We start from the raw sequence: 12,583 nt of genomic DNA on the forward strand, positions 1-12,583 counted from the left end.
CAGAAAGAGGTCATCAAGAGCTTGTATTTGATATAAGTAAGCAATTTTCGCCCAAAATCTCACCTACATCTCTCTGGTTCTCACTCCATATTCACTATAAATAAAAATAAACTCCTGAAATAAAACTCAGAGGAGTGACATCTTTCAAGTGAATTAATTCTCTAGTAGTTGTAGTTTAACAGGTCCATTTAGGATTTCTTAGCTGGCTAACAGCGCCCCCCTGTGTGCACTGTCAGTAACAGCACAAAACAAAAACATCACTGCACAGTAAACTGAGCTGAAACTAAAATCAAATTATCAGCCATAAAATCAATCATCAGTTTATTAAAGTGCAAACAAAAAAATAATAAGTTATTTCTCCATTTGTAAAAAATGTTTAATATTCCTCTGTGGTTTATTTTAATTCATGTAAAATGATAAATGTTGAATTCTTATATCCGTGTTAAAGACACAAAACAAGTTGAGAAGCTCAGTGTTATGGAGGAGCAGTTAGACAGAGGTAAACAGGGTCCAAACACATCTTCATGGACATTTCAAAACTTTTCCATGACTTTGAAGGACCCATGATGATTAAAAAATAAGATAAAATAAAACTGAATTTAAAAAATATATATATATAAAAAAAAACATTTTAACTTTTGAACTCTGAGCGAGTTGGTGTGATGTCTTTCAAAAACATTGTTTGCTCGAACATAAATTTAACGACCTGACACATAAAAAGGGAGAGACTGTATTTGGGGAGAAAATGAAGAAACATATGTGATGGTAAGAGCTACCGGAAATAAATTTCCCGTTATGTTATATTATGTGGTCTGGTATCCCTGGAAGATTACAGCGACAATTTACACACAAGAACAATCCATGACTTCTCCAAAACTTTCAATGATTTTTATTAATTCCATGATTTTTGAAGGGAAAATGTGATTAAGATATTCCATGACTTTTCCAGGTTAAGGGTTACTTCAAACAAGATTAAACTGCTGATTATACTGTGATCAACCACATCTTCATTATTATTCTTGTTAGGTTAAAACAATCATCATCATGTGAGTTCACTGTTTCTATCATTAAAACAAAGACTGCTGATACTACTGTCTTTACACAGACTAAAAGAAACTGAGCAGAGAAAGAGGCAGGAGAAGAAAGCTGCGAGCAGTAAGTCAGGGTGTTTTCGCACTTGGCAGAACTCAGACCGATCTGAAAAGAACCCAACTGTTCGGTTCACTTAACCTGTGCCGTGTGAACACAAAGCGCTCCAGGTTCACTTTGGTCTTTGCCGTTGTATTCAGCCCTCTAGATCACCTGCTGTTGACCTGGATCGTTGAAAAAACAGATGAAACCACGTCCGCCTGTAACGCTTGCAAGGACGCAGGACGAGGAGTAGTTTGGTCCATGGAAGATACTGCACGTCTCCAGATGTGGAATGTAAAATACTTCCCTCTACAGCACAGTAACACTGAGATTTTCCTTCAATTTTAAGTGCATCTGAAAACGAGGGGCTTCATAACCGCACTGCAGTGTATCATCAAAGTAATAAACACAAACTACATCAATATATATTATATATAGGTTATAGTGTGAACAGAAAGAGGACTGAGGCCCCATTAGAGCTGAAGTTGACCAGAAAGAGAATCGAGTCCTTTTTTAAATGAACTGACAGAAGAACACAAAACGAACTAAGTCCCTTTTCTGTTGGTCCACTTTTTGGTGCACTTTAAGAGGACTGAGTTCGGTTAATTTAAAAAGGACCAAGTGGGAAAACACCCTTAGTCTAAGTAACCCAATTTCACCACATTGACTTTTATGGTTTCTTCTTATGATTTATGATCCTGTATGATCATTTATTTCTTGTGATTCCTGTGTCTGACGGTGCACACCACCCCGCTCTTTGGCCTGAGCGTGCCAGTGTCCTCGATGTCAAAGGTCTGTCCCGGCACCAGACTGAAGTCAAACCTCTGGAGCAGCTTGGCCATCACCACTTTCGCCTCCATCTGTGATCACCCACCACCCACTGAGTTAATTCCACGTGTTGTTATGTTTGTGTGTTTGTTTACTGTTTGTGACTGTCACCACCCACCTGAGCGAAGTTCTGTCCCAGGCATGAGCGTGGGCCGAGGGCAAAGGGGTAGTAGCAGAAATAAGGCCTTGAAAAACAGAGAAGACACTAAATGCATGATTTTGTTTTCTTTATCTAGGACAGTGGTTTGTGTTTTAACATGTTAACACTAAAAAAATAACATGTCATTATATAAAATTTGGATGCTTCTTACTTGGGAGCATCTGGGTGAAATCTGTCTGGATCAAATGTCAGCGGGTCCTTGAAGAATTTATCCATCCTCCCAGTCACGTAGGAGGTGAACTGAATTACAGAATGATTTATTAGAACATTTACACAGCAGATTTTTTATGCATTATCAGTATTCTAAATATATATATATATATATATATATAAATCTATATACCCACCATGCATGTGACTCCTCCAGGAATGTGGATACCGTCAATGACAATGTCTTTCAGTACCTCACGAGATGTTCCTGGAGCTGTTGGGTAAATTCTCAGAGTCTCTTTCAGCACCTGTTGGGGGGGGGGGGTCACATCTTTGGTCAATGGCTTTAAAAGGTAAAAAACTAGAGACTATCTAGAGATGGTATAACTGCAGCCGTGATACAGCGATCCAAATGAACGTGGGCCGGGGCATAAAGGGAAGGGGCAAAGGCACCTTCTTTACTTTCTACCTCCTATTCCAGCGCCCTCGAACAGACCACACCCATCTTTGAACTCTGCCTTCATTTCAATCTCAGCTACACACCTAAAGACATAAAAACGTGGATGAGCACCAATTTCCTGATGTTAAATTCAGACAAAACTGAAGTTATTGTTCTTGGCCCCAAACAACTCAGAAACTCTTCATCTGATGACATAGTTTCTCTAGATGGCATTGCTCTGGCCTCTAGCACTACCGTAAGAAACCTCGGAGTAACATTTGATCAAGATTTGCCTTTTAATTCTCATTTAAAGCAAACCTCACGGACTGCATTTTTTCATCTGCGTAATATTGCGAAAATTAGGCCTTTCCTGACCTGAAAAGATGCAGAAAATTTGGTCCACGCTTTTGTTACCTCTAGGCTGGATTACTGCAACTCTCTATTATCAGGTAGCTCTAGTAAGTCCTTAAAAACTCTCCAGCTAATTCAGAATGCAGCAGCACGTGTACTAACAGGAACTAAGAAACGTGATCATATTTCTCCTGTTTTAGCTTCTCTGCACTGGCTCCGTGTAAAATCCAGAACTGAATTTAAAATCCTACTGTTAACTTATAAAGCTCTAAATGGTCAAGCTCCGTCATATCTTAGAGAGCTCATAGTGTCTTATTATCCCACCAGAACACTGCGCTCTGAGAACGCAGGGTTACTCGTGGTCCCTAAAGTCTCCAAAAGTAGATCAGGAGCCAGAGCCAGAGCCTTCAGCTATCTCCTGTGGAATCATCTTCCTGTTACGGTCCGGGAGGCAGACACCGTCTCCACATTTAAGACTAGACTTAAGACTTTTCTCTTTGATAAAGCTTATAGTTAGGGCTGGCTCAGGCTTGCCCTGTACCAGCCCCTAGTTAGGCTGACTTAGGCCTAGTCTGCTGGAGGACCCCTCTATAATACACCAGGCACCTTCTCTCCTTCTCTCTCTCTCTCGTGTCCTATTACTGCATCTTGCTAACTCGGCCATTCTGGATGTCACTAACTTGGCTTCTTCTCCGGAGCCTTTGTGCTCCACTGTCTATCAGGTTAACTCGTATTGCAGCAGTGCCTGGATAGTATGACATGTGTGGTTGTGCTGCTGCCATGGTCCTGCCAGATGCCTCCTGCTGCTGCTGTTATCATTAGTCATACTTCTACTGTTATTATACACATATAATTATTGGATTTGGATAGCAGAAAGAAGCACATCCATCAATCCATCCATCCATTTTCATCCACTTATCTGGAGTCAGGTCGCGGGGTCAGCAGGCTGAGCAAAGTACTCCAGGGGTCCCTTTACCAAGCAAGCCCTAGCTCCTCCTGGGGGATCCCAAGGCGTTCCCAGGCCAGATGACCTGTATGAACCACCTCAACAGGCCCCTTTTAATGCAGTGGAGCAGTTGCTTTACTCTGAGCTCCCGCCTCATGTCTGAACTCTTCAGCCACCCTACGGAGGAAACTCATTTCAGCCGCTTGCATCCCTGATCGCATTCTTTTGGGCACTCCCCAAAGCTCATGACCATAGATGAGGGTTGGGACATAGATGGACCAGCAAATTGAAAGCTTTGCCTTCTGGCTCAGCTCCCTCTTCACCACGGCAGTCCACTGCTGACTACGTGCCCAATTGCCTGTCCATGTCACGCTCCATTTTACCCTCACTTGTGAACAAGGCCTTGAGATACTTGAACTCCTTTGCTTGGAGCAATAACTCTCTCCCAACTCAGAGGGGGCAATCCACCCGTTTCCAGCAGAAAACCATGACCTCAGACTGGGAGGTACTGACTGTCATCCCAACCGCTTCACCCTCCACTGCTGATCGGACGATACAACCGTAAAAGTAAATCATCAATCTTTGACCTAGTGTGTCTGGTACCAATAACGCTTAAGAACATGGTGTTCTCCCAATCGCCCCTCCTTCAGGTTTCTTCATTGTTGCCCACATGAGCATTGAAGTCCCCCAATCATAAGGGTACAAACCGAGTCCCTGGGCGGTACCCTTTACAGGTTTTTGCTGTTTCTGATTATGTCTTTTGAATTACATACTTACACATATATACATATTTGTCGGTTGTGTCAAAACAGAGAGTGAGAGAGACGAGCAGAAACACAAACACACAAGCAAACATACAGACGAAGACTTAACTCCTTGTGAGATTAGAAAAGAACACAGGAGCAAATTTGCTAGTTGACTGCAGCTTGTCCAAAAATTACATTTTTGTTACAATAGAAAGAGTAAAGTACCAATAAAAGCTTGGGTACTGGTATCAAATCCCTGGTAACACCACAGGTATTGATTCAAAGGTGATCAGTACCCAACCCTTATGATAAGTACCTGTGATAGGTAGACCAATTTCCCCAGATCGTCATAACTGATGTCCTGTTTCATTCCAATGACATCATCCACCTCGTTCTTCACTCTGAGAAATAAAAACACAACTGAAGAAACCATCTTTTAAAAAGCTACGTAATGAAACTCCTTTGCACTGAATTATTGGTTCTTACTTCTCCAGTATTTCAGGATGTCTCGAAAGTTCCATGATGCAAAAGGCCAGTTGGTTAGCTGTTGTTTCTTGCCCTTAAATGTTTGAACATTACCTTCAAATGTGGATCAACTACGTGCAACACACAGTGATTGTATTCTTTATACCAGAAGTGGAGCTTTAAATAAAACTTCAGCTAAAAACACAGTAAATGTAGGACTTAAATATTAATGTTGTTTACAGAGGAGTATATGGATTATTGCTATTGAGTATTTTACTCCAAAATCTCATGAATTCACTACCACACTGGTGGATAGTTTACATTCTGGGTAACATTGTTAGCCTGACTTTGTTTTTGGAGCATTTCACACATCAAAACAGAAACGACACAAACCAACCTGCAATGAAAAATGTCACAAAATTGTCCACCATCAACTCTTCATCTTCTTCCGTCATGGTTTCCTCTGAAATAATGAAAAAAACAAAACAGATTTGAAGAAGTAAATCAGTATTCCAGTCATCTTACCATATAATAATTAAAAAATATAATATCCATGTGTCCTTGTTTACATGATGTAACAGTAGTGCCTATTTAACCGATTCAGTGTGGACAGAGAGTGACGCTTGCTTGCTGTAAGGACATGTTGTAATATCCATATTAAGCCCACATTTCCCAATTTAACTAGAATTACCACCCAGTAGTCGTATGCCTCCGTGCACCAGTCAAGTTTTTCTTTCTTTGTTTACATCCATGTCTGTGAAAACATGGATGCTTCACACACAGACGATGTATACAAACAGCACAGTTTCAAGGTGGACACCTAAGAATAATGTCACCAATTCAGTATCTGACCAAATGTCTTCCCTCTGTTCCTGAGATATGACGCTGAATAATGGCCAGAAAAGTGTTTTATGCAGAACATTATGATGTCACAGTGATGTTGACCTTTGACCTTTCAGTTATAAAACGTCATCACTTCATTAGTTTATCCAATTAGACATTTGTGTGAAGTTTTGTCATTATCAGCATATTATTGTGATATGGCCAAAAAACATATTTTGTGAGGTCACACTGACCTTGACCTTTGACCTCCAACCACAAAATTCTCATCAAATTATGCTTCAGTCCATATCGATGTTTGTGCCAATTGTAAAGAAATTCCTTTAAGGTGCTCTTGACATATCGTGTTCACGAGAAAAAGACAGATACACGGTCATAGCCTTGACCTTTGACCACCGAAATCCAATCAGTTCATCTTTGAGTACTAGGGAACATTTGTGCCACATTTGAAGAAATTTCCTCAAGGTGCTCTAAGGATATTATGTTCACAAGAAGGAAACGGAAAAGGTCACAGTGACCTTTGACCACAAAAACTAATCAGTTCATTGTTGAGTCCAAGGGAACGTTTGTGCCACATTTGAAGAACGTCCCTCGAGCTTTTCTAGAAATATCGTTCAGAAGAAGGCGATGGATGCATGGCGACCATGACCTTTGACCACCAGCATCTAATCAGTTCATCCTCGAGTCAAAGTGAACGTTTGTGCCAAATTTGAAATTAGTAATTCATTTACTTTTGAGAGAAGTAACCAGCAGCTGATTACTAATTTTCAGTAACTTACATGACGCTGATTACAACACAGGGATGTTTAAACTTTCTTCTCATCTAATCTGAACTTTAGGGATCGTCACCTTTTCCAGCTGTTTTGATGATCTGTGTGAGGATGTCCTTGGGGACGTCTTCGCCGTTTTGCATGGCAGTCTTTCTGTTTTGAATCCACTGAGCTCCAGTTGCGCGCAGCAGGCGGCATGCGTCCCTCACTTCCTTTATGAACGGTCGGTTCTTTGGGTTGTACTGGAAATGCAAGGTTTGAGGATCTCACACAGTTTATAATACTGTCACAAAACAAACTCCGTAAAAACCTGCAGTGAAAATATACCTTAAAAAAGCTGTTTCTGACGTAGTGCACCATCCCTTTCAAACACATTTCAATGGCTTTCGGGAAATCTGAACTATCCTTCAGCTGGTCCAAATCCACACCAAAAGCAACCTGAGAGTTAGAAAGAAAACAAGTTAGCTACAACTTGATTAGATGAACTTTTGTGACGTACACAAAAAACGTTTGGATGAGGGCTGCTGCAGTGGAAACTGTAAAACAGACGATGGCACAATACCTTAGCAATAACATCAAGGGTAACAAAGTTGACCAGACGCAGCATGTGGGCCTCTGTTTTGCTATCAGCGATATCTGTAAGTTTAGTCATCAGTTTCTCTGCCCTCTCATTGAAGGTGCCCATTAAACCTCTCAAATACCTGGAAATAATGGGAGTTTTAGACAGTGGACGAGCACAGCCAGGACATACCTGCACAGCTCCACAAACATTATGCACATTACAGAGCAAAAGAAACCAAATCTGAACAGAATCTACGATTACAAACACTGGATATAAAATAAAGGTTGAGCACTCACAGGCTGCTGAATGCAGGGTCCATGATCCGACGCTGTTTATGCCACTGCTCATGGTCCTGAGCTGTTACCAGGCCATTACCTAGGAACCTTAAAAAAAGACAAATGGAACACAATGCTTTCAAACTAGCCAAATAAAGATGTAAATTATCTGAAATAAAACAGTGAAGTGAACCAGCGCTGGGTGGTATAACGACTGTGTACGATATATCGATATATTTACAAGCAACATATAGACTTAGACACAGTTTATATCAATACAGTTGTGTTACATAATGCATAGCAGTGTACATCTCTCCTCTCTCACACTTTGCACACAGCTCCGGCCCCCTCATTCACTCACTCACTCACTCATGCACTCATTCACAAGTTCTCCATCAACACTCAGAGACACAGAGCTTCTCCTCTGTTTAATCTGTTTGTTCATTAGTCCTCAGTGCGACATCGGTCTGATAGTCTGATGAAGAACCTTTGACCAAACAGGTAGAAGAGTCTCTTGTAGAGGAATCTATCTTTGGGATACTTTGGGGACATCAGGACCTCCTGAAACAAAAACAACAAAAGAGGGAACATTAAAAAAAAAAAAGTTTTTTTTTTTAATGTAAATATCATCAGTGCACACGTGTATACATTTTTACCAAACAGGACTATAGCTGGCACTGAAAGGACATTTTTTTTAATCTTTCAAGGATTTCTACCACAGCAGGACAATCTGTGTTTCTCTGCACTTTCACAGTTTTTCGTGCAATGCTTATGTAACTAATGATTACGCATATACTACTGTGGCACATGGTGTTTACCTTGGTTGTCTCTGGGCAGGTCACATTGAGCATAACGTAATGCAGAATATTAACCCTGTAAACAGGTCCATAACTCTCAGACCTGTAAATAAAAATGTCATTATGGGTTTGAAGTGCAAATACAGTAAGACATCTTAATGCCTGGTTCAGAATACACAACATTTCTGTCTGTTGCTACAGTCACTTTGTCAGATTAGGTGATTGTGGAGTCATAAAATCGTGCCGTGGTATCAACCCTGGTCGTCTTTCACGACATGTGTGATGTCATTGGGTTATTCTTGTCCTATTTCTATTATTATTTATCATTTACTATTTATAACTACAGCACTGTAGCTGTTCACGTTCCAGCTGAATTGTTACTGTAGTACCGTGCAGGAGCTACATTTGAAGCACCAACGCAAATTATGCAAGTCACTCTATTTATTCCTTTATCACCTGCACCTGGTTTATCGTCCACAGAACGAGGCTGCACGCCGCCATTTTCATAAGAAAACAAAACAAGCTGCAATGAGAGTCTCTATCCATGGGATATTTAAAAAATAGCAGCTTTGTGCATTTAGTCCTTCTCAGGCAAGCTCAGGAGTTTAGTGTTGCTGTAGCCCACAGGAACGACACTCTGTGATGTTTTGTTTTTCTCAGAGTGAGGATTAGAATATTTGCAGTTCATATAACCAGGCTGAAATTTGCTTGAAGATCCACTCATTACTTAAAGTGTCTGTCGTATAAAAACTAAAGTAAAGGTCAAAGTTGTCACAGTGAAATTTAAGGTTTGCTGATGGATTCACGTCATCAACTCATGCATTGAGCAACATTACAAGTAAATGTTCCACCTTAAAAGTCACCGGCAGTTTCTCAGACATTTAGATTTAACATTTAGATTTAGCATTTAGATTTAGAGTTAGCATTTAGATTTAGAGTTAGCATTTAGATTTAGATTTAACATTTAGATTTAACATTTAGATTTAGATTTAACATTTAGATTTAGCATTTAGATTTAACATTTAGATTTAGATTTAGCATTTAGATTTAGATTTAACATTTAGATTTAGATTTAATATTTAGATTTAGATTTAGCATTTAGATTTAATATTTAGATTTAACATTTAGATTTAGATTTAACATTTAGATTTAGCATTTAGCATTTAGATTTAATATTTAGATTTAGCATTTAGATTTAATATTTAGATTTAGATTTAATATTTAGATTTAACATTTAGATTTAGATTTAACATTTAGATTTAGCATTTAGATTTAGATTTAATATTTAGATTTAACATTTAATATTTAGATTTAACTATGTAATATATTTCTAAGTTAACAAATATTGCTGTAAATGTGGTAAAAGGTGACAAAATTCACAACACTTTTTTAAACATTGCTTGAAGCTAAATGTGGCAAAATGTTGATGTTATTTTCAGTGTGAGCCACTTTACAAATGGCACCCCATAATTACTGAACTGTACTGCTCAGTGGAAACAGGGCTTTAGGTGTGCGGTGTGCAGATTGGACCCATTGGTGGGCCAGTTCTGGCCCCCGGGCCACATGTTTGACACCCCTACCCTACAATAAGGTGTATACTACTAAGCACTGGTGTAGCTGGGACCGACCGTGACGGTGTTTGCGAGTGTTTGTCCTCAGTTGATCTTATCTTTTCCATGACATGTTAAATATTTGTATGTGTTTGTCCTTTACCACATATACAGTACATTAAATATCTTACCACTCCAGCAACTTGTCGTGTAGAAGCCCGCCATTTCTCATGACCCTCAAAAACGTAGGTGAATGTCCGAAGATAAAACTGTAGGAAGAAAAGCAAAGTGCGACACAAGAGTTTAAACTAACGTCAGGAGACGAGCCATAGAAATACAGTGAGACAACTGTCACCCGCTCCACTCACCTGTCTCTCGGTGGCCCGGGTATGTGGTCATACTTCATATGCTGGTGTTTCAGGTACAGGCAGTAACCGAGGAACGATATAAAAACCAGAGAGAGGAGGAACACAACGGTCCAGCTCAGAATGACAGAGAAAACTGCCATTTCCAGCTCCCACAGATTGAAGCGTTAATGTCCGGTGTAACTAGTCCAAAGTGCTCCGGTGGACTACAATAACTGTGTCAACATGTCGGCGTTACCTCTGACACAGAGCACGCCTCAAACACGCTACAGTATGTTAGCCTTGTATTCAGAAGAACAGGCTCAATGACTTAGCACATTTTTTAACTGCTGTAAACAAAAACAACAACAACACTCTTTCAACGAGCCTCTCTGCTGAGGACGGAGGACTCGAGCCTGCAGGGGCGTTTTTAACATCTCAGGACAAAGGGGGGCTCAGCCCAGACCTCTATGTTTGGGTGGGGGGATTTTTTTATTTTCTACTTTATTAACAATCCACCTTATTCCTGAGTGCACTACTATAGAAATGATTATGTGCACAACTTCCAGTGAGATAGCGGAAGTAGTAAGTTAGTCCCATAGACTGTCTGTGGTTAGTCCCACGTGGCTACTCTTGGTCGATGTGTACACGAAAAATGATCCACTGAAAATGGAATCTTTTTTCATTTTGAAAAAAGTTCCGCGTTCAGACGACAACGTTTTGATATTAATCACCAGTGCACATGTAACATAGTTGAAAGGGTTCGTGTTGAAATTAATGGTTCAAGCCCGCTAAATGGGACAACCATCTGCTGTTTTAATCGGTACCTGCAGTCAGTAGGTAGCAAAGGATTATGGGTAATCTTCAAAGAAACGGATGATCTGCATTGAGGTAACATATCTATGAATGTCTGTGGACAAAATAATATTAACTAGGTCATTCAGGTCATGCGTTGATCTTGACCATCATTGCCATGTTGATCCCAAGTAGAATCGCTGATATTGATCAAGGACTATCACTGCTATGTTGATGTCCACATAAACAAATTATCCAAAATCAGCATGTTGATGATGATGGTCCTGGATAAACCTAATCAAATCTATCCAGGATCAACATGGAAACAAGGAGGGAAAATGTGTTAATTGCAGGAATCTGCTTCTGAAAAATACTATTATAATACTATTGTCTTCACTTTCCTGTTAGCATAGCCTACCTAGTTAGCAAGCTAACTTGCTAATACTCTTGTCTATGGGCAAGTTTACTCATTAGCATAGCCAACCTAGTTAGCAAGCTAACTTGTTAATACTCTTGTCTATGGGCAAGTTTACTCATTAGCATAGCCTACCTAGTTAGCAAGCTAACTTGCTAATACTCTTGTCTATGGGCAAGTTTACTCATTAGCATAGCCAACCTAGTTAGCAAGCTAACTTGTGAACCCTGCAGCAGGTTATATGGTTTTTGCTAAGTGAGGATTTTGTTTAATTGTACTGACTTCAATTTGTAAAACTATCTTACTTTTCAAGAAGCACAAAGGGTGCCCCAAAAGAAAAATCCAAATGCCACAATGGTCCAGCGGATGCTTAAAGAGCTGGGGATGATTGACGTTTGGAGAGAGCTTCATCCACTGGACAAACAATTTACTTATTATTCTTCATGTCATTCTTTGTGCTCAAGAATTGACTGTTTACTTATGAACAAATCAGACATACATAGAATTAAGGAATGTAGGGATTAGGGTTGTATCCGACCATTCAGGAGTATACCTAACTTTACATTTAGCTAGCCAGCAGAAAAATACACTTTGGCGACTTAACACTGGTATTTTAAATGACAAAGCAGTACAGAAAGAGATACAGAAAGAATATGAAACATTTCTCCAAGATAATGATAATGGAGAATTGTCCCCAAATACCCTATGGGATGCAGCAAAGGCTGTGATAGGAGGCAGAATAATTGCTCTCACAGCCTCCAGGAAAAAAGAAAAACTGAAAAGATTATCTGCTTTACAAGAGGAAATGAAGACTTTGGAGATTAGACATATTGACCAACAAGATCCACAAATTAAAACTAGATTAAATAAGGCTAAACAAGACATAAATGGGTTATATGATGAAATAGAAATAGAAAAAAACAACAAAGGTATTATGAGACATGAGGTAAAGCAATGAAACTTCTGTCCTGGGGAATAAGAAAACAACAGGAGAAGAATACAATTTATAAAATCAGGCA

At 39.6% G+C, this 12,583-nt stretch overlaps 1 protein-coding gene across 1 annotated transcript; it reads right to left on the bottom strand.

The window, feature by feature from the left end:
• Positions 1-874: 874 nt before the first annotated feature.
• Positions 875-10,764, bottom strand: LOC125897080 (cholesterol 24-hydroxylase-like). The gene is made up of 15 exons (XM_049590142.1): positions 10,379-10,764; positions 10,202-10,279; positions 8,482-8,563; positions 8,151-8,224; positions 7,685-7,771; positions 7,389-7,527; positions 7,154-7,264; positions 6,906-7,068; positions 5,614-5,679; positions 5,238-5,310; positions 5,068-5,152; positions 2,467-2,577; positions 2,271-2,359; positions 2,078-2,144; positions 875-1,991 (listed from the first exon to the last, which is right to left on the bottom strand). Exons 1-15 carry the CDS (start codon positions 10,516-10,518, stop codon positions 1,842-1,844), a joined length of 1,515 nt encoding a protein of 504 aa, XP_049446099.1. The 5' UTR covers positions 10,519-10,764; the 3' UTR covers positions 875-1,841.
• Positions 10,765-12,583: the final 1,819 nt, after the last annotated feature.

This window comes from Epinephelus fuscoguttatus, linkage group LG11 (genome assembly GCF_011397635.1).
Source record: "Epinephelus fuscoguttatus linkage group LG11, E.fuscoguttatus.final_Chr_v1".
NCBI lineage: Eukaryota > Metazoa > Chordata > Actinopteri > Perciformes > Serranidae > Epinephelus > Epinephelus fuscoguttatus.